Source organism: Epinephelus lanceolatus, chromosome 18 (assembly GCF_041903045.1).
Source record: "Epinephelus lanceolatus isolate andai-2023 chromosome 18, ASM4190304v1, whole genome shotgun sequence".
NCBI lineage: Eukaryota > Metazoa > Chordata > Actinopteri > Perciformes > Serranidae > Epinephelus > Epinephelus lanceolatus.
The window spans coordinates 19,445,924-19,468,787 of NC_135751.1; the positions used below are offsets into that span (position 1 = coordinate 19,445,924).

General features: G+C 41.6%; 1 protein-coding gene across 1 annotated transcript in view; it reads left to right on the top strand.

Annotated features, from left to right (window-relative positions):
- Nucleotides 1-22,864, top strand: part of baiap3 (BAI1 associated protein 3) — a 58,774-nt gene that overhangs the window by 18,465 nt on the left and 17,445 nt on the right. The window contains exons 3-16 of the mRNA XM_033643783.2: nucleotides 8,551-8,638; nucleotides 10,554-10,637; nucleotides 10,813-10,920; nucleotides 11,399-11,458; nucleotides 14,120-14,186; nucleotides 15,811-16,024; nucleotides 16,236-16,280; nucleotides 18,128-18,205; nucleotides 18,982-19,087; nucleotides 19,258-19,365; nucleotides 19,469-19,561; nucleotides 20,870-20,973; nucleotides 21,064-21,181; nucleotides 21,374-21,498. Coding sequence (XP_033499674.2) covers nucleotides 8,551-8,638; nucleotides 10,554-10,637; nucleotides 10,813-10,920; nucleotides 11,399-11,458; nucleotides 14,120-14,186; nucleotides 15,811-16,024; nucleotides 16,236-16,280; nucleotides 18,128-18,205; nucleotides 18,982-19,087; nucleotides 19,258-19,365; nucleotides 19,469-19,561; nucleotides 20,870-20,973; nucleotides 21,064-21,181; nucleotides 21,374-21,498 — 1,398 coding nt within the window. The remainder of the gene's footprint in view (nucleotides 1-8,550; nucleotides 8,639-10,553; nucleotides 10,638-10,812; nucleotides 10,921-11,398; nucleotides 11,459-14,119; nucleotides 14,187-15,810; nucleotides 16,025-16,235; nucleotides 16,281-18,127; nucleotides 18,206-18,981; nucleotides 19,088-19,257; nucleotides 19,366-19,468; nucleotides 19,562-20,869; nucleotides 20,974-21,063; nucleotides 21,182-21,373; nucleotides 21,499-22,864) is intronic.

Here is a 22,864-nt window from a genome sequence, read left to right on the forward strand (position 1 = left end):
TGACCGGGCGTTATGGAGATACATTTAAATTTATATTATAATCTGCTTATTTTACTGTTCTTTTCCATCTCTGTTAACAGCAGTGGACTTCATATTTCACACTTGACTTCATTGTGTTTAAGATTGTGAGCTCGCTGCTGTGTCATTAATGGATTTGACCCCTCTGTGACACTGTACAGAGGCTCTCATTTTTTATTAATGCAGAATAACTCATCAAATTTACATGTGCATACAATTACAGTAATTAATGACAGGTATACCTTACATATAAAGAGCAAGGCTGTTCTTATTCTATATTTTTCTTATTGCCAGTAACTGCATGAAAACACCAAAACAATGTGTTTGTTCCAACTGAAGGCGTCTTTAACGAATCTTAGAAACCGATACTGCATCATTTTGTTTTTCTAAAGGCACAGTTAGATCCTGAAATTGCTGGGGATTGTTGTTTTTCGCAATCGTCAAACAGGAGTAAACAGTGTAGCTATTTTTCTGGGACTGTTTTCAGCCGTGAATTAGTGCACATTTGGTGCTCCTGTGCAGAGGCTCCCAACCTTATTTGTCCATTTGACCCCTTAAAATAAAGCAGTCTGCTCTACCTGTGACCCCTTATTACAGGTTTCAGATTAATTTCTAGGAGTCAGACAGCACAGACTGTTGGTTTGTCATAGGCCAAACCGGAACCAAACCCAAACATCATTTCTAAATATATAGCCATACCATACCTGGCCTAAGAAGTTGGGTCCTGTCAGGCTTGGGTTGAGTATCCATTTGGGCTGTACACGACTCAGATTGGGTTGTTCAATACAAATATTCAACCATTTGTTTCTTTATTCTATATAGAATTTGAGAGTTTGAACAGAATTCAGCAGAATGTAAAGTGTGATAGTGACATTCACGTAGCATAGTAACCAACCTAACCAGCCTAATGTTGGATCGGACACTAGACATCAAACAAAAGGGACTGTATCAAGTTGCTGTGAGCTTTAAATTCACCACTGCTATGCAGAGGGCAGAAGATAACATGGCCCTAGAGCCTGGCGGGGCAGATCTGCCTCTTCCTCCAGGCAGCAGTCTATGTGTCCACAGCTGCCTGTACTGAAGAGCTGCGTGAAAGCAAAGGGCACTCACTCTGCAGTAAAATTTGACAGCCGAAATGTCCCCAGATGTACACTGCTCACTGACTGAAAAAGACTGCTTGACTTGAAGGAATCTTTGTCGACTCAGGGGTCTCCAACTGAATCTTTGACTTTCAAGGGGCAACCTTAGTATCCACACTCTTGTGGTTGGGACTCCACTGCCTGAGCTGGGATTTTTTACTTGTGGGTCAGCTCTATGCAGGGCGTACGCTGTAGCCTATGCATTGTGAGCATTTATACTTGTGTGGTAGTGTGTCAGTGTCACTCTGCAGTCACACCTCCAAAACACTAGTCAGCGGTGGAGTTTCTGTTAAGTGCTGTAAAGTTGAGCTGATTCAAAACACACCCAAAACAAACATTAAACATGACTCAATGGAGACAACTTCAAAACAAATTTACAAATCAGCTTCACTATAACTCACAGCATTCACAGACAAACAATGTGTCCTTTGCTGGACACATTTTCCCCATAAATACAACATGCTAATGTTTTAGCACAAGTCTATGGCATTTTACATTGTATAAATTAGCTTAGTGGCTAGTAGACTTTTCCTCTGCTAATATGAAGCCAGGGACAACAGCAACATTTAACAAAGGTAACGTTACAAAATTCAGCTCCATTACAACTCACAAGGTTCACTGACAAAACTGCTATCTTATACTAAACATGTTTTCCAAACAAATATAACATGCTAATGTTACAAGTACAATCCTATGGCATAGTACATCGTATAAATTAGCCTAGCAGCTAGCAGACTTTTCCTCTACTCATATGAAGCCAGGGACAACAGCAACATTTAACAAAGACAACGTTACAAAATTCAGCTCCATTACAACTCACCAGGTTCACTGACAAAACTGCTATCTTATACTAAACACGTTTTCCAAACAAATATAACATGCTAACGTTGTTAGCACAAGCCTGTGGCATTGTATAAATTAGCCTAGCGACGAGTGGATATTTCCTCTGCTCATATGAAACCAGGATAAATCCCGAAGTATAAATCCCTGAAGGATAAATCACGCATAAGGCTTAAAATGCTATTCTTTTGGAGGCTTTAGTATCTTCACTTCAATTATTGTTTCTTTTGTGAAATTAAAGTACATAAAAGCTTTGTTTCCACTGAGGGAAATGGTTTCAGCTTACAATAATAGACAGGAAGTCTGCGTCGTCGCAATGTGTAGTTACATTTTTTGGGAGGTGCCAGTCAGGCTACAGCGTAGGGTACGATGTTGATTCGATGCAGAAGTACAAATCCCACATAAGTCAGCATTTACAGCAATAAATGGTGTATATGTGTTGGACTTTAAGTACACTATAGTGCCCATGTTCGTTGTATTGGAGGAAAATTCAACAGAGTGGCTCGCTGATATATTTTTAATAGATTTTGGACAACAATGGGAGCTCACAGAGGAATAAGACGTACCAGGCTTTGACTACACAGGCAGCACTTATTAGCAGCATGAGTTCATTGTTGGTTTTGGTCTTTTCATGGGATTTGATTCCTAAAAACATGCAGTTATGGACATACAATAGTAAACCCTGCAATACTAAATATGGAACAGTATGACCTACTACTCTCGGATGTATCAGGAATGATTTTCCTGCTATAGAATTTTGTCTGATGAATGGGAACATAAATCAGAGGTTCACTGTTCAAGCATCTTTGAATACCTTGTATTCAGGCAACACGTAAGAGCTTTACGTTTGAGTTGCCCTTTGCTTGTTTTGAAATGCGTCAAATCCTCAGTCAGCTATTGACCGACACTGCGAGGAAGTATAAACTGTGAATCACCATCGTAAAGCACCCAGGAGGACCTAGTTTGAAAACAATTTCACACCAAGCGTCTGTTCTGTCTGTCAGTAGCTCTAGCCGGGAGTTCATGCACAAGTTATTGAATGGAGAGATTCTACGATTGTATCTCCACATTAGATCCTTTTCACCTGTAGTGTTTTGCTGCTCAATCAAATGTGTAATTAGAGTAAAACAAACAAGTCTTGTGTGTTGTTTTGAGGAGGGGATCCTTGTCACGGAGATCCTCTGTTACGATAGGAGCTGCAGGCTGATATTTTGCACTGACAACCGTGATGAATCAGATTAAAGAATCTGCTTATTTTATTAAAATGCATACAGATGTCACATTGCCTTTCATGCTGCAGCAGTGATGTCTGCAGTGTTAATTACTATGTGTGCACTGCTGTATTATATTTAAATAAGGGGTTGCTGTCACTTTCATACTCTCAGTTAGTCACGTTTAAACTCATATTCTCACAGAAAAGTTCAGTATTTGTGTTTTTATTTATGTTTTCCTTCTGATTTATTCCACAGACAGGAAAACATAACTGAATGAATTCTGAAAATAAATGAGAATAAAATGACAGTAAAAAAAAAATGGACCTGTTTCCTAGCAACATCAAATCAGTTTGTTATTCCGGCGGTGTGTGTGTGCATGTGTGTGAGTGTGAGTGAGAGGAAAAAGGTTGAAAGATATCAGCATCATTTTTTTTAGATGTATCAGATCAAGATTGACTGGATTTGCATCATTTGGGCATTATGTCTGCTCATGAACACGTCGCCCCAAAGCTCAAAACAAAAGATCCCAGAATGTCTGGACAAATCCTTCAGCCGACTGACAGAAGATGGGACAGATTTCTGGATAAGAGGATGCCCTGGATGATTGAAGATGGATGTGGAGAGAATTGAGTGTCTCATAACACAAGTATTAAAAATCACATGAAGCTTATTTGTACTATGTGTGCAAATCAAAACTGTAAGCCCCCCCCAAAAAAACAAAGCCTCCCATCTCCTGTCAGCGGAACAGGCTTTGTTTGTGGAGTCGTTCACAGATTGAAGACTCGGCTTGTGGTTTCAAGCTTTCAAACAGTGAGTGAGAGGTTTCGGATCAGAATAACAACTCGGTTTTTGATCAGTAATTTGGCAAAATAAACAAAGACACAAGTGAAACTGAAAAATAAAGGCCTGTCTTTGTTGCTGAATCCTTTTATTGCTAACAAATAAAAGAGTAGACTATACATATAGTAGAAATACAGGGAATTAAGTCATTTCTTTTAGTTAAAATATCCAGAAGTCACTGCAAGCTTATAATATCCTCCGGTGCCGTAGCATTGTTCCGACCTCTCATTGTTCTGACCTCTCATTAGTCCGACGTCCCGTTGTTCCGATATGTGATTATACTAGGCTATACTGTATTTGTGTACCATAGAGGATCAGCAACGCAACAAAAGTAGGCTACTGGTCGAGATACAAGTGCCACAGAGAGAAGAGAGTGAAACACCATAACCTCCTGTTATGGTCGGGGTTGTGTGGGGAGCTCTCCGCGGTGTTGAACGGCTCCCAGCGGGCGTATTTCTGCCTTGATGGTGCGCCGCGACTGGCTCTGGGTCAGCTGGAAAAGACTTGAGGTGAAGCAGGCTCACGGCTTATGTGTTTGCCACTTTCTTTTTCATTTTAACCCACACCATGATCTTTTCCTGACCCTAACCAAGTGGTTTTTGTGCCTAAACCTAACCAGACCTTAACCACAGGGCATCATGATGATTTAGGGACTTCGGAACAATGAGTTTAATATGGTCGGAACAATGGGCTGTCGGACAAATGGGCTGTCGGACCAATGGGCAGACCCCATATCCTCCTGAGACCCCATGTCCTTATGAGGACCTTACATAATGGGTTTACTGGACCTTATACTTCACTCTTCTTAACTTAGACCTGTTGTCCTTGTTCATGGACATTATTTTGTGCCATCTAGTGGTAGTAAGAGCTAGGGCTGTACCCAAATATTCGGATATTCGAATATTCGTTTCTATGGGTAGGTATTTGTTATGAAAATTTGGTATTCGTTTTTTTTTATTTACTTTTTTAATTTTTTTTATTTTAACATATCTTTTTGTTGCTAAATGTAGTCTTTTTGTTGTTGGAAAATGTAGGTTATCAATAAAAATCAAAACTTTTAAATTGCATTGTTAAAAATGTGAAAACATAGTATAGCTTACCAACTGAGCTTGTGCGCACGGCACGCTTGAGCGCATCCGTCTGAGGCTGTGGATCAATGCCAAGTTTTACCACTTTATCACTATTCCCTCTAACTTGTAGCTTTTTTTCCGTTATCTTTTGAAGTTAATATGAATTATGGAACCATTTTTGTCAACGTTTGCTTCCCCTGTTTTGTACAATAAATTATTGTTTAAAGTTTCAACAAGTTTCTTTTGGAGTGCGTGACACAAGTGTGTTTTGAAAACAACCACAGACTGTCACCTGCTCAACGCATCAGTACCTTCGGATGCCGTGACAGTAATAGCCAATAATGTCAAAATATCATTTACAGACCGATTTAACAGACGATCACTGCTGCCCGACACGCAGGTCCATTCGCGGGTCCCGCGGGTTACGGATCGACCCGCGCATCACTACTCAGCTCAGTCTATAAATGCTCTACAGTGCACGGCACTGCTGATTAACCATTTCATTGCAGCACAGCATGTCTGCCAGCAACCAATTACTTGCAGAGGCTTCCTACCGCTTGTTTCAACGTTTCGATTTAATCAGAAGACAAATTAAACAAGATGACTAGCCAATGTGAAAATCAAAAGAAAGCATAGAATAATGTACTGAAGGAGACTGTTGTGCCATCACATTTTTTTGTGGTTTGAGAGCAAAGATCCGGTCGCTGCTGTGCAACTGTGCAAAACTCCGCGATACGATTAGGTCCGAAAAAACCCCGGAGTCTGCTGCCGCCCCCCCGCACCCCCCCCTGTTGGACTGTTGGTTTGACAAAACGAGCAATCTCAAAAATTGTACTCTGCAAAATTATGAGAGGCATTTTGTTCAAATTTCTGATTTTTCATGGACTAAAGCTATTAAAGCTACTTTTAAAGTTACTAAAGCTATTAGTCAAGCAAATTATTGTCAAATTAAAAGCCGTTTCTCACCATTGCTGCCTGAAAATGCAATGCCGGAATACAGAAAGTTCATATTTGCACACCTGGTGTGGTGTAAATTATGCGCGGTAATGTTTTTGATTTTCATTTGAAAAAATAAATAGATAAATTGCGAATAAAGCCCAAAGAGTTTCCTCCTAGATAGTGCCTATCCAGACAGAAAATGTTTGGGACTACTCTTAACTACTCAATGCATAAACTGATCGGACCTGTTTTAATGCTAACACTAGCCAGCTCAGTGGCCTAGCGGCAGAGTGTCCGCCCTGAGACTGGTAGGTCGTGGGTTTGATCCCTGGCCGCTATAAAAATGGAATTCATTGCCTCCCTGCTTGGCACTCCGCATCAGGGGTTGGAATTGGGGAGTTAGATCACCACATGATTCCCGAGCGCTGCTGCTCACCGCTCCCTCAGTGGATGGGTCAAATGCGGAGAACTAATTTCACCCTGGACAGGTCTTCAGACTATCACAGACACATAGACACGGGAAGAACATGGTTTTATAAATCTATGCAAACTTTTCAGATGAAAATCCATGCTTGGTGTGAAACGGCTTTAACTGAGACTCAGACTTTAGTTTATTTAAAATATCTGTTCACTTTACAGACAGTAAAAAACAGCAGAAAAGAAGACACACTATATTATATGTAAAAAAAATGCACACACTGCCACACGCATACATCCACAGGTAATAATGTGAATATGGCAACAGGTTGAGGTTAGCAATGATCAAAAAACAGAGATCATACAGTATAACTGTAACAGTTTTGGGGTATTCTGTATTATTCTTCATTATTCAGGATCCCCATCAGTTGTCACAGCAGTAACAATTACTTTTCCTGGGGTCCACACAGGGGTATCTACTCTACTTGTCAATAAGTTGAAAAATTAACAGTGGTTTGGGTTCCCTGCTGATAAAAGGAATGCTCATAGTGAACCAGAAAAAGATGCGTTTTCAGCCTGGATTTGAAAGCATCAACAGAGCTTGCCTCCCGAATGTGCAATAAGAGATTATTCCAGAGAAGTGGAGCTTGCAGGGCAAAGGCTCAACCACCAGAAGAGATCTTATTAAATCAAGGAATGGTTAAGTAACCAGCATCAAGGGAACGTAAAGGGTGTGATGAAGTATGTGGAGAAATCTGTCTGAGGGAGCCCGACCATTTAAAGCCTAGAGGTGAAAAGGGGGGGGGTTTGAAATCAGGTCTTGCGTGAACCAGTAGTCAATGCAGAGACATCAGTACAGATGTTATATGATCCAGCTTCTAAGATCTTTTGAGCCAATTAAAGACCTTTTGTTGCTGCAGAAGTACATTACAGTCATCAATTCAGGATGTTTAAAAGACAATGATACAGAAATAACTGATAGCTGCAGCCCTGTGATATATTTTTTATTCAGAGGGGGCCCTTTATGAAGAATATAGTGTATTTTATAGTGTAGCATTGATAACAGGCTTCAACCATTTTAAGTGAAGAAGTCCAGCTTTCAAGTTTTACTGTGCCAGAGAAAACCTGACCAACTCTCTCAGCATGGCTGCCATTAGCTCTCATCAATACCTCAGGGGTTTGCCATCCGCTCCCCCACCATGGCGAGAGTCAGTGGGTGCTGGGATGGGCTGCCACACGCCTGCTGTGATGTGATGACGCTAATAAAGGAGCGTGACAGGGCCTCTGTGGATGGCTCCTCTTTATAGGCGGTTGGCTGAGAGGCGAGGAAGGAGACAGAAGCTGGGAGGTGTGGGAGCTGTGGGGGTGAGGTGCTACAGGCAGGCGGCGTGGCTGATCCCGACGGTTCTGCTACAGCTCACATCAGAGCTGCCGCCTGCCCGGTTGATCTCCATACAGGCTGGGAGGAAGCCACCCGGTGTGAGATTTGGGAGGGGTGAGGGTGGTGGTGTGGGGGGATTCCCAAGGTGTTCAGCCAGCTATTCCCTCCCAGAATGTGCCTGTGTCACCATGACAACTGGGGCCAGCAGGAGTCCGGGGATTCACTCACACCTGGAGGAAACAGAAAACATCATTTGCATTTTGCACACAGCCCTGCTCATCATAGTAGATTAACATGGTTTATGCAGAGTGCAGACATGTTGGATGGCTGACAGCTCTGGTCCAGACCTGCTTTGCTTTTTAGTGCATGAGATAAGACAGTGTTTGATTGCTAATAAGGAGCTGAACTGCAGGCGATGGAGTCCAGTAGTTCAACATAAAAAGGAAACAGATCATCATTATGGACAGACGCTTCTTCAAGTGTCTGTAAACAAGATGCAGCGTGATCCCACTGATGTCACTGAATCCCACTTTGTTTTTCATCACGATCCAGAAGTATTCTGATGACACGATGTATCTGTTTGCCATAATACAACATGCATTTCACCACATTTTTTTTCTTCTTAATTAACATATTTTCCAAGTATTCCATCTTTATTTTTAGACTGTCAATCTGCTTCCTCTCCTTGGCAGGGTTTCTGAGGAGAGCGTGGAGTTCTTTGAGCGCGTGAATGCCATTCTTCAGAAACAGGGGAACATGCTGCGGGCTGCGCAGGCTGAGGTAACCTCCTCCTAATTTCTACCTTCTCCATCTGTTACACCCTTAAAGCACGTGCGTGTGGCGCGTAGGCCTCAGCGCTGTCACTCAGGGCAGTATGACGCGTATTGACAGAAGGGCTGGGTTAGGTTTGGTGCTCAGAAGACTGAAAGCTCAGCTGTGACAAGCTGCTGTCAATGGCTGTGTTCAGCTCCTCTTGCTGCCAATGCTAATAAGGCAGTAGTGTTGTATGAACATCTTTGCCGAAGTGAAGTCTTCATTTCCAAACTGCTGTAAGGCAGGAGGGACAAAAAAAAGACTCGACACTTAAGAAACAGCTACACTTCATGTCATAATTGGGAAGACATAGTTTCCTCGAAGAGGCTCAACGTTGGCCTGTTTTTCTTATTGTGGATGTCTACATTTGGAGTGAGTCCCCAGATTGTCCTGTTACAATTGCTGCCCCTCTGCCACTGGCCCCCTTCTGGCAAAAATCTATGGCCAATAATACTGTCTCAAAGAGGCTGTGACACACTCATCTATTCAGCTAGCATGAATGTTGTGGTATTGTGTAAAATTAGACAACTGAATGCATCAATTGACCTTTCGCTAAGCCCCGCCCCTTTGTGATGGTTCAACAAGCTGTCAGAGTAAGCATGGAGCCCACACTGTAACTAGCTGCACTCCCTGAAGAAACATTATCATATTTTTGGAAAACTGAAACAGTGATTCCAGAGAGAAGCAGACAGAGGGGTCTGCAGTCTGTGTTTGAAGGATATATCCAGGATGTCAAACTGACTCAGCAGCAACAACAGGTTAAAAAGACAAAGATAGTTAGCAGCTAAAGCCGAACTATAGGCTACAGATCACAGTGTAAAAGTGAACCACCACATCAATGAATATAAAGGGAAACTTTGCTGATATTGAACCAGCTGTGTGGCATCACAGTGTGTGCAGATGAATGGTGTTTGGCTTCGCCCCCGTGCCGCTGCCAGCGCCCGGACCTCAGCCGACAGATGGGCAGGGATCTCTGAGGGCACACAATGCACAATGCGATGACACAGAGCTGGTTGAATATCAGCAAAGTTTTTGTGCTTCCCTTCACTGGTTCCTGTACAGCAGGGTCGGTCTTTGTTTCACTGTTATAATCATTAAAAAGCAAAAGCAGCATGTGTATACATTCAGTAGGCTATATCTTCAGTAGCTAGCTAGCTAACCCTACACTCTTCAGGGTTTGATTTTGGTTTTGGAACAGGGAAGAAACGTATATCTTTTTCCAACTTCTCCAGGTAACGAGTATCATTAATACACAACGTGCCCCAGGCACAACATTTAGCTCCAAATCCACAAAACCAGCCTGAAAATGAAGGAAATCTGAAACGACTGCATTAGAGTCAATAGAGCACAGCTGTGTTGTTGTCAGACCTTTGTCTGAGCCAGCCCAATGCTACGTTATGATTGGCCAGTCTGCATCTAGGGGCGGGACTTAGCGAAGGGTCAATTGGTACTAACCATGTGGACATAGGTCGCCAAGGGGGGGCTAAATATTGTTCCAAAATTAAGCTAAATTTTGGCCAAGGAAAAGCTGATGTTGCCATTTTCACAGGGGTCTCTTGTACTCTCACCTTATGAAAATGGGTTTTATTGAAACCCACAAGTCTCTCATAAACTTGAAAAGAAATAAAGATAGGAAGAAAGAAAGAAAGAAAGAAAGAAAGAAAGAAAGAAAAAGAAAAATCCAATATTTTACAAAAAGCAAAGATTAGGAAGAAGTCCAAAAAATGCATACAAAGTTGTTATTTTACACCCCAAGATTTATCTTCTGAACTTTTGGAAAGGGCCTGACCTTAAATAAGGAACCACTGGACTAAACTACTTCCAAGAGATAATAAAATAAGACAGGTTTTGTTAAAGATGAACTTTTCCTGACCCCTCACAGTGCCAGAGAGGGGCCTGCACAGTCCCGCCGCCCCAAGAGCACGTGGACCAGGCTTTCATCCCCGACAGAATCAGAAGGACAGAGGTGCGTCAGCTCAGCGTTTCTGTTTTCATCAGATTTTCAGCGGGGATTACATTTTAAAAGTCACGATAACAGAACCCCCTCCCTGCCTTTGATGTGCAGCAGAGCAGAAACCATGAAGGAACACGAGCTTTTATTTTTGAAGGGTTGTTATTAAGTGGAGTGTGTTTTCATGTAGCTGGACCTGCTTTATGAGGAAGCTGTGTACACTGTGGTCAACCGTGTGGGAGTGCCATCATCCGAACATGTGAAAAGTGACGAAGAGCTGTTTGCTTACTTGCTGAAGGTACCTGTCCATCAACCCAACCATGCACTCACTCATTCATCCATCCATCTATCCATCTATCTATTTTCTGAGCTCTATTAAATGTGTGTTAGTAACACTGCTGCACGCCTCATAGAGAGTGTTATTTGTTGTGAGCAGGCAGTAAGAATCTGAGCAGATGCTCTTGGCTCAAACCTGATTAAACATCAAAGCCCAGTCACGCTGTGTACTGATATTCAGCTGTGATATTACATCCATTCAGATGAAATCATGTCAAGGATTGTAGCGTCTTTCATGTCAGGAGTGGGTGTATTTTTTTTTTCACCTTGTGTTATGTTCCCAGCTGGTCAGGTGCTGTTTTATAAAAGAATTTCAGCTGTGTTATAATGAACAGTGGTGCATTTTGAATTGTGAAAAAGAATCTGGGTGTTTCGAGAATGTTTAGACAGGTTTCTGCCGCATAAAGAAAGCTGTTTTACTGTCTGACCATCTCTTCAAGGTGTTTGATATGGGCGAGGAGGAGCATGATATCATTCTACAGAAAGTTCAAGAATCCAAGGTGAGACTCTTTGTGTGTAAGTCACTTTCCATTCAGATGTTGCCATAACAACATCTGTCAGATATACTACAGCAGTGAGAGCTAACACCAGATGTCTGTACTTAAAGGGTAACATTTATACTAGTCGTTAAATTTCCGTTCTGTGCTGATATTATCCCACTTTTGACTATATATAACATATTATTGAGAAGTTTTTATTATAAGATGAAGTACGTGTGATGTAAAATAGGTCATATTTTGTTTGCAGTAGATTCCCCCAAATTGTAAAACTGAGTGGAGGCTTTATGACAATGGTGCTGCCAATGGGTGGCCGGAGAGGGGCACAGCTACCCTTTCAAAACATCCTAGCACTGACCATTCAGTGACGTTTACCAATCTGTGGTGCTTCAAACTCATACTGCATTTAGGCAATATTACACAAGACAGTGTGTTTTAACATAATTTGTGGCACGATAGTGATGCTGTCAGTGCCACAGATGACGTTAAAGCACACCCTCAAGATAAAATAAAAATACATGTCAAAATGTATCATGTTGCGGGGCAATTAGCACTCAAAATAAAGAAAAAACATTTCATGACTGTTGTTTCTGTTTCCATTGAAATACATAGGGTCTGACTAACTGGAAAAGAATCAGTCACGTCAGTAGACTACTATATGTTATGAAACCTAGTTTACTCCTTCAGCAAATAGATCAACCTCAGTAACGACCTAGCAAGAGACCTGTTTTCTAGTCCCTGTTGAGTCCACCAACCAACATGAGCTGAATACTTTCTAGGGATCATCGGATTTCCCAAACTAAATAAATACCCCATGTATAAACAGCTAAGTCTTGTTACGACTAAATCCCCTTTTACACTGCCAGATTTTTGCGAATGTTGGACCGTTTTGCCGGCAAAGTGTGAGCGTTTGGACACACAGAGCCGGATTGGCGAGTTGATCCGAGGTGCCCAATTTTCTGCCCCGCAGGGTAGTCATATTGGCGGAAACCTTTTTAGTTTAAAAAGACCGAGGCGGCCTTCTGCAACGGGAGGGTCTGTTGATGACTTGTGGGAGGAGCTATTGATGACGCTGCACGTGCGACCCACTGGCGGTGGATTAACAGGAAACAGCTGATAGCAAGAATTAGTGAGCAGCTAGTAGCAAGAGGGAAAGGCAAACCTGACAGACACTGTAAAGATGAGCAACTGGGGAGACAAAGAATTGCGCGCCCTCCTTGCCCTCGCAAACGAAGAGGCCAATAACCGGCAGATGACGGGGACTGCAAAGGACTGGCCGATTTACGAGAGAATCGCAGAAGGACTGACTAGCTGGGGCTTCCCTCCCACATCCCTGTTTACGTCACAAGCTGAGCTACACGTTTTGTGACTTGCTCACGCCCCCCATTGCCCCGAAAAAGGTGCATTCTGTATAAACGTAGTAAAAAGTAGGCAGGCGGCATTTTGCCGCACTCCCCGATTTTATTTTTATACTGCCAGTGCTGAAAGAAGACTGATTGGGCTTTCCTGCAAATTTGCACAATTCCTGTCTAAAAAGGGCTTAAGATATCTACTGAAAAAAGTTTTGTTTTTTTTTTTCCCCATGAATAGATTTAGCTCCTACATCCACAAACTTTGTTTATTTAACCTTTATTTAACCAGGAAGTCCCATCAAGATTAAAAATTTCTTTTACAAGAGAGACCTGGCCGAGGTAGCAGCCAATCAAAACACATTTAAAATGCAACAAATACAACATATAATACAAATTTCCACAAAAACAACAACAACTATTCCAACATAGTGGCCTCACTAAAAAAAAAAACAAGCACATGTCTCTGTCATTCTTTGTAGTGCCCTTAAATTCGTCAATGGATATAAGTGTTTCTAATTTTAGATATTTCTGAAGATTGTTCTATGTCCAAGGTGCAGAGTAGGAGAAAACCGTTTCCCCAGATCTGTTAAAACCCAGGGTACATTATAAAGCAGCCGTTTGGAGGAGCGTAGCTGGTAACTACCAGAGCTGACACACTGAAGGGTGCAGAAGTGCTAAAACATGCAAATCCTCTGTTAAGGTTTTTACTAAAACATTAAACGCATAATAGCAGTGGTGACAAAGGCATCAATAAATCCTCAGTTGTGCAGCCACAGGTTGTGTTTTAGTACATTGCCTTATATTTTCATGCTCATATATTGTGAGCAGTGCAGTAGTAATAAGGTGAAAGCATAGCCTGGAGAGAAACAGTTGGCCTCAAAGAGTTGAAAGATATAAGACCTGTAACACTGAAAGCCACTTTGTTATAGTAGGAATTTGTGTCTTTTACTTTACTGCAAAGGACCTTTGAAATATTTGTGTTAAGATCTGTGATCCATAATATGACTGAGTGCTGAAAATGTAGTGACCAGAGTGAAAATATTTTGCCATTCAAATAATCTCCATTTTTTTCCTGTGGTGGAGCATTGAGTTTTTCTGCCTTGCAACTTATGAAGCCAGTATATAGAATAAAACATATAGGATGTGATGACTCACATTCTCACTCTGTAATGCACGCTGATGTTTGTTTAAATGGGGATCCAGGAGAGTCGTGTTAAAGAAAGCACTGTAATGTACTCAGTGTATGTCTTTGATTTGTCACATTTTACAGTTTCTTGCTGGACAGACAGAAAATTTCTTTTTTGTTTCGCAGCGAGCCAGCTTTTCCTTGAGAGTTTCTGTCATGAAAGCAAAGAGTCTGATGGCCAAGGATGCAAATGGTGAGATATGTCAACTATTAAATTACCCTAAATTTTGTCCACTGGAAAACAGAAAAGTTCTGTGAAATATGACTTGCAGGTTTGACCAGCAATGCTGATGCAATGCATGATAGGTATGATCCTGTCCAACCTGCTTGTGACTTTTTGTGGTGTTAACATGATAATTGCTGTTGGGTTCGTGAAAACTACCACTGCTCAGAGGCTGAATATATTACAGGATCTTCATAGGCAAATGTTAAGCCCCATGTCCTAATTGACCTCTCACAAAGCCCCGCCCCTTTGTGATGGTCCAACAAGCTGTCGGAGTAAGCATGGAGCCCACACTGTAACTAACTGCACTCCCTGAAGAAACATTATCATATTTTTGGAAAACTGAAACAGTGATTCCAGAGAGAAGCAGACAGAGGGGTCTGCAGTCTGTTTGAAGGATATATCCAGGATGTCAAACTGACTCAGCAGCAACAACAGGTTAAAAAGACAAAGATAGTTAGAAGCTAAAGCCGAACTATAGGCTACAGATCACAGTGTAAAAGTGAACCATCACATCAATGAATATAAAGGGAAACTTTGCTGATATTGAACCAGCTGTGTGGCATCACAGTGTGTGCAGATGAATGGTGTTTGGCTTCACCCCCGTGCTGCTGCCAGCACCCGGACCTCTGTCGCCGGACTGTCTGGGACCTCCTGGGGAAGTCAAACACTGTTCTTCTACGCACACTGTGATGACACAGAGCTGGTTGAATATCAGCAAAGCTTCCCTGCTTCCCTTCACTGGTTCCTGTACAGCAGGGTCGGTCTTTGTTTCACTGTTATAATCATTTAAAAGCAAAAGCAGCATGTGTATACCTTCAGTAGGCTATATCTTCAGTAGCTAGCTAGCTAACGCTACACTCTTCAGGGTTTGATTTTGGTTTTGGAACAGGGAAGAAACGTAGATCTTTTTCCAACCTCTCCAGGTAACGAATATCATTAATACACAACAGGCACAACATTTAGCTCCAAATCCACAAAACCAGTCTGAAAATGAAGGAAATCTGAAACGATTGCATTAGAGTCAATGGAGCACAGCTGTGTTGTTGTCGGACCCTGGTGTGAGCCAGCCTTATGCTCTGTTATAATTCGCTAATCTGCACCTGGGGGCGGGACTTAGCGAAGGATCAATTGAGTCTTACATCCATCATTAATGTGTGTATTCGTACCTTTAATATTGTGAGGGTTTTGGTATTTGGATAGTATGTCTTTATTATGAGATGGAAAGAAGGTTGGGGGGTGCATGTTACTTACATGGCATTTCTATGAAAAATATTACAAACATATAATACACAATATGTGTCAGCCAAAAAAGATTATAGGACTTTCTTTTTGTCCAACATGGCTGCAGGTTTATGTAACTTCCCCTGACCACAGTCCACTTTCCACATGAGGCGGTATTAATCTCAAACAAGCCCGTTATCAAACAGACACACTCATTACACTGACGGGCACTTTACCAAAACACAATACTGACTTTAATTACAAATGAGCCCAAAGGCTTCCCCTCTTCTCGCTGCCATAACAGCATCATTAGGGTGATATTAACAGTTTGTGCAATAACCTTTTCTATGTGTCATCCCCGGCCTGCCAGGTTACAGCGACCCCTACTGCATGCTGGGAATCCTGCTGGGCCAGAGCCCACGGGAGATGGAGGAGAAGAAAGAGAGAAAGTTCAGCTTCAGGAAGAGAAGGGAGAAGCTGGAGAAACGCTCCAGCACCAAGGAGGTGCTACCTGCCAGGTGTATCCAGGTGACCGAGGTCAAACCGGAGACTCTCAACCCGGTGTGGGACGAGCACTTTGTGTTGTGAGTACAGCAGTTTAACCTCCAGCAGAACATGGTGATATGTGTGACATGCACGATTCACAGTTTCATTTGTTTCACACTGAAGTCCAAAGCTGTGAGTTACAGTATGTGACCAGTGCAGCAGAGTGTCATCTCTGTGAGGACTGATGTGTCAGTGTTTACTCATGGAGATTAATGACTTCCCTGGTTTTTGGTTGTTGTTTCTTCACAGTGAAATAGATGATGTCCACAATGACCTCTTACATCTTGACATATGGTAAGAATAGAATGCAGCAACACCTTAAATATCAACATAAAGGACCAATAAAGTTTTTTAATGATTATCATGAGATTAGATTAGGTGTAATTTGCTTTGTGTCCGATTGTTTTTTGTGTTTCTTGCGTCACAGATAACAAAAGAAATAGATTCAGTATAGTATACTATACTATATAAACAGAAAGACTGATCCAACAAATGTCTTTAGGTTTGGTACTCTCTCATTTTAAAATCACTTGACAAAAACAATTTAAATCAATGATTTATTTTTCAAAATCTTAACAAACTGCTTATTTTTCAACATTGTTATGCCTCAGCACCAGCGACGGCCATTGGTTGTCTGCATGTACATCCATCCCATTCTTGTAAACGCAATATCTCAAGAAGGTCCTAGGGGAATTTCTTCAAATTTGGCACAAATGTCCACTTTGACTTAGAAATGAACTGATTAGATTTAGGTGGTCAAAGATTAAGGTCACTGTGACCTCACAAAACATGTTTTTGGCCATAACTCAAGAATTCATACACCAATTGTGACAAAATTTTGCACAAATGTCTATTAGAATAAAACTCTGAAGTGATGACATTTTATATCCAAAAGGTCAGTGGTCAACTTTGATATCACATCGTGATGTTCTCCAAAAACACTTTTCTGGCCATTATTCAAGGCCATAATTCATATACTAAATTGACACTAATCTTGGGTGTCCACCTTGTGCTGGTTGTATAGATCTTAGTCTTGTCTAATCTTGTTCTGCTGGGTTGATGACATGTGTAAAGCATCCATGTTTTGGAATATGTAGTATGGAGCTACTTTGCCGCAACGTACATATTAGAAGCACTGCCAATTGTCATGGCTATATGTGTCTGAACAGACATGGATGTAAACTGTAAAACAACTTGACTGGTTTGTGGAGGCATACAACAGATGGTGGTATTACTAGTTTTTTCCTTTTTTTTGCACACACTCATTTTGCAATCAGTTTTTCAATCAGCAAGCAAACAGAAAAGGTATTTGAGGTTGGATGAGAAAGATTGATTTTGGTTATACTTGATCATTTAATCCGTTATGTCCTCCAGTGAGAATATTATCAGTGTACAGATAAAGTTACGTTTTAACTTCTAAACTACCGTAAAACTATTAAAAGCCTGGTCCCACTTAAACACCCAGTCCATTTTACTAGCCCAGTGTGGCTACACATAAACAAATAAACGCCTGTCTCAATTGGTCTGGTTGCCAAGCAGTTCATTTTTTTAATAGGAGTTCTTGATGTATAAAAGCAGGGTGTTGGCTACTTCAGATTATGTGTCCATTCCTTAATTACCCCGTAAGTTATCCATATTTCTGTAGTCCGTAAGGGTCCCCAGATCAAAAGAATCAAAAGGGTTTTTCATAAAAAATTAATCTTAGTTGTGAGTATTGTTTTAACAGGGTGTTGTGTTGGTATGCCAAGAGCCGTAATTCTCAAGTGCTAGACCAAATGAATGATTCATAATATATATGTTATCTGAAGCCGGATTTTTAAAGAAGTAATATTCATACTGGTCTAAATAAACAGTTTGATTGTATTTCCCACTCTTTGCTGAGGAACAAGTTTGTTGAAAAGACCGGTTGAAGAGTCGTTTTTTAGCGAGAAGAGAAACGTTTCTCATGTACGGTCAGAGCTCGGCTAACAGCAGGCTCTTGACTCTTGAAAAGTTAAGTGCTGTTGGCAAATGCTTCTCTTGAATGGGGCTAAATTGTAGGTCTCCTTCTCTTCTCAGTTCCGTTCATTGTTGTGCAACAATAATGATGTTGGAGGATACGAGAGGTTGTAATAACCTCTGAATTTCCCTCTTTTTCACAGGGATCATGACGACGACGTGTCTGTTGCTGAGGCCTGCAAAAAGCTCAATGAAGTCAGTGGACTTAGAGGAATGGGCAGGTAGAGCAAACTGTACTGTGTATTCCTGGGCTACCATTAATGTAATGAAGTGTAATGATGTCTTATTTGCTTGTTTCGTAAGAGATGCTGGATATTCAGTCTGCAGCCTTGTTAGTTTTTGTGCAGCTTAATCACAAATTGCAATTTTATGCACAATTAATATAAGTTGGTAATTAATTTATTCATCCAGTTGGCATTTTGGCAGTGAATAGATGAGTCATTCAGCATGTCAATCAAAGGGTAATTTCCATTTGAATTAAGCCAGAAGTTGCTGTAAATGGATGAAGAGCGTTCTCTGAATTTGTTGAAAAATACCAACACCAACCTGCTTGTTAATTTTAGAGGATCGTTTGGTGTTTGTCCTTTTAACCTTAAAGAAAGACTGACATACAGAGAGCCCGGTGCCAATAACGCTGGGCACACAGAGAACACAGAGAGTTCAACCAGGGTTGGGGAGAGACTAATAAATAGCAGACATGTCTAATGAAAACCTGAGAACGTCAATTATAACCAGGGGACAAAAGGATCATAATGGTGTGGCAGAAAATGTGCAATTTCCATTTTGAACAAAAAATCATAGTAACAGCAAACTTTCATTAGAAAATGAAACTCATTCTGCCGATGCTCTAGTTGTAAGTCACAGTGGATAAAAGCATTAGCTAAATGCCTAGAAACAAAAATTGTTAAATTATAGCTGTCACAGTGCATTTCATTGTAAATTCGACCTGTGACAAACAAGACTGCCTTTTCCTTGCACTCTTGCTTTTCCTTGTCAGGTATTTCAAGCAGATAGCAAAGTCAGTGCGTGCCAATGGATCTGCATCATCGGGCTCTGAGGAGAACGCAGATGACTTCCTCGGATGCATCAACATCCCTTTGAATGTGAGTGTTTGAAGCTCAAAACAAACCCTCTGTTGTCACAGGCGTCTAGCTACAGCACGGTGACAAATCAAACACAACCACAGATAGATTCTCCAAAGGATGCAGTGTGAAGTATTTCCCAGGAAGTATGTATGTCAGTGGGGTTAAACTGGCTGGTTTCCTTGTTGTAGGAGATCCCAGTTATTGGCTATGACACCTGGTTTAAGCTGGAGCCTCGATCGAGTACATCTAAAGTTCAGGGCGAATGTCACCTGATACTGAAGCTCTTCACCAGCCAGGTCTGTGTATTCACTAAACAGAGTTTTAGAATTTACTCCTCTTTTTGCATGTGTACGATGTGAATAATTACAGTTTTTAACACACTCTTTAACTTTCTTTCAGAGAGACACAACTTTGTCTAAGAGAGAATCAAATGTCTCTATCCACAAGAAACTGCTGAGTCAGATTGTGGAGTATGAGCACGCTCATGTTAAGGTGAGTTTCAAAGCAAAACCACCAGTTTAACATACTGTAATCGTAGTTACATTTACACACTTTATGTATTGTTATTATTTTATAGTCATGATTATATTTTGCATTGTTAGTCTGCTGTATGCCGTATTGTAAAAGCAAGCGGTAACCTTCAGGGCTGAAAAATGAAGCCAACATGGAATCGCCAAAAATTGTAGTTCCTTGAATGGCCACTTGAGGCTGGCTCCAAGAGTGAGTCAGTCCCCTGAGACACTCATGTTAAAATGCCCAACTTTACAGCAGGAATAAACATGTTTGCATAGTTAAGGGTGTGGCCGCTTTGAGTGAAATCTGGGTGCCGTCCGTTGGTAAGTTGCTGCAATGTTGGTGAGGTAACATCATCATGACATAAGTGCTACATAGTGCTATTACAGTGTGTTTTCAGAACATGAAAGTAAATTGTAAGATTTTGGCCCCCTGAAAAAGTCCTCTTCAGCCTTTAGTTGTATCATCTAAGATGTCAGATGTTTAGTTTTTCCAGTAAGTACGTTTTGGGTTTCAGACTGTTTTTTTGCTGGTGGAAATTAGCATTAGCATTATCACAGTTAGCCATAGACTGTTGCACCAAAGCCCCCGGGAACAACCCCGGGCTTAAGCCAATTTTACATGGTGCAATGCAGAATTACAATGACTGATTCCATCACTTAATGTCACAGGGCCCAGAAAGACACACTGTGAAAGAGACATACATTTTTTAGTCGCAAACCCCGCAAAATGACTCATTTCACAATTAGGATTTGATCCATTTGATGTGATAACATTTCTAAAGTCTAGAAAAGCTGCACGATTAAATCATTTTTATTCCCATTCAAGGTGGCGGAGGGCCAAACCAGAAGTTAGCCTCTTGGCCACCGTCTGTGGTGTGCTTGTTATGTGGGTGCCATGAAGCGGAAGATTTTGGTGATTTCATATCGCAGAAATCAAGCTTTTTGGCCTCAGGCGACACGACGCAATTTTCATAGGAATGTACCAGGCTCCACCTCCGACATTGTATCCAGTTCTCTTTATACATCCATGAATGCACCATGCTAACCAAGCTAGCATTAGGGTTAGGTCCACCCTCTTGTCCAAATATGGTCACTTCTGGCGCTAAAAGTCCAAGATGGCGACGATCTAACCACCAAACTCGAGACTTCAAAACAGGAGTCCACAAACCAATGGGTGATGTCACATAAGCTTATACAGCCTATGTGTAACACAAACTGATGTTTTTGATGAGTACGAACAGATTCTTCTCGGACTGACATAGTGATCATTCACATATTATTCTAGCGAGAGCCCTACAACTGGAACGGGCAGGTTTGTCCTCCAGCGTGGACCGTACTGACTCACCATGCTGTGCAAACTGATCTCTCACCTCTCCAACAGGCCATTATGTGAGTATTAATGGAGAAATAAAATTGATCAAATCAAATATGAAAGCTTAAACGTCTGGTAAAACGTGCAGGTATTACTTTTTAACCCAGTCGCTGGCAGTGCTACAGCAGCCACCATCGGACCCAGAGGGTGTGCTACTCCCTGCTGCTGCGCCTCCTGAGGACCATCGATGCAGAGTGGGACCCCACTGCTGTGAGGGGAGACCTAGTAGGTTTTTCCGCCTTTGGTCTATTATCAAAAAAAAAAAAAAAAAAAGAGAAAGAAATTCCTCTCATCATCTGGAAAGTCACCTCATTAGATGAGCTCTTCACTGACATACATCAAGGTTTTTGGTTCAGCCAAAAATGTCTCACAGCCAGTGTACTTGAAGCTATAACTGAGGGCCCTTCCTGTGTCCAGGAGAGGCAGCTGTCAGACAGCTTCAGGCTGTACACAGAGCACTGCCTGTGCCTGATGAAGAACATGCGTCAGGTTTTCCCGTGCACCAGCGCTGCTGCCATTACACGCTACGAGCTCATGCTGAGGTAAAGTCACACTGCCATCACATCACATCAAACACTCGCCTGTGCTGTCATACCAGGCACACGCCTAACCTCTCACCCTAACAGACACAGAGAGACTTCAACCAGTCAGTCATGCTCTGTTCAAGAAGCAGTGTTGGGCTCCTTAAACAGAAATATCTTAATCATTGCTCATAATTCATTTCAAAATTTGAACATTTGCTTCTGACCACAGATTTTGTTGTCTAAAACTTCCAAGGTATACTATGCAGGATTTCAAAAAAAAAAATACAACAATACTATCATCACATACTGTACAACCAACTAAGTGTGCAGCAATGTATTTTTCTGCAGACACCCTGCCCTCTGCCTGTATTTTCTTATTTCCTTCTTATTTTGCTGTGTTCGGGATGTTTGTTACACAACCTTTGTGCAGGTATGCAGCCTCCAGCCAAAAACAGCATGCAGGTGAGGTCAGGACTTTATAAAATGGTAGCAATCAGGTAGTAGCAGCATGCATCCAAGAGGAAGCTACAAAAATTATGGGCACAGCACCAAAAAAACGCAAATATAGCAAGGCGAAATGCAAAGCAGACAAAGCCTGATCCGAAATGAGTCAATCTGGAGTTGCCTGTCGTTTTCACTTTTTCTGATGACCACTGAAGGAGAGGATGAGGAGTGATGCAGAGCTTTTTGTCAGACAGGTGGACAGGTGGTTAGCTTAGTTAGCTTGCTAAGGTATTGGCTTTTCTATTAGAACAAATGTAACATTCCTACAATAGCACAATAGCTTGCAGTTTACGTACACGCACCGTAGGGCCAAATAAGAATTTTGTGTTTACAGACAGAAACCCACAATTCCTGCATAGCATACTTTTGAAGAGACAGTCCACCCTAAAATCAAATATACATATTGTTCCTCTTACCTGTAGTGACAGATTTCCTTATTGTATCATATCGTATCGTATCGCCTCGTATTGTATCGTATATATCGTATATCGTATTGTTTTGATGCAAGTTGCCGAGTGTTGAAAATATTGGCCGTAGAGATGTCTGCCTTCATCTGAATGTAATGGAACTAGGTGGCACTTAGCCTGTGGTGCTCAAAGTGCCAAAAAGATACATTTGGAAAACTCTCCCCATGGACGAGAGGCTTGTGCTTGTGACTTGCAACAAAGACGGTGGATAAACCAAGACTGTCCACTGCGAGTCAGTCAGTTTCCTGTATCAGTGTCACATGGGGTTCGCGACCACCACGCCCCTTTAGGAGACTAACAGCAGGTCCTGAGTCCATTGACTTCAGTGGGAGAAATGAACGTGATTACAGTTTATGGCTGATTCTTTCGCCCCATAGTCACGGAAGCAAATATTGGACCCATTCATCACAAGC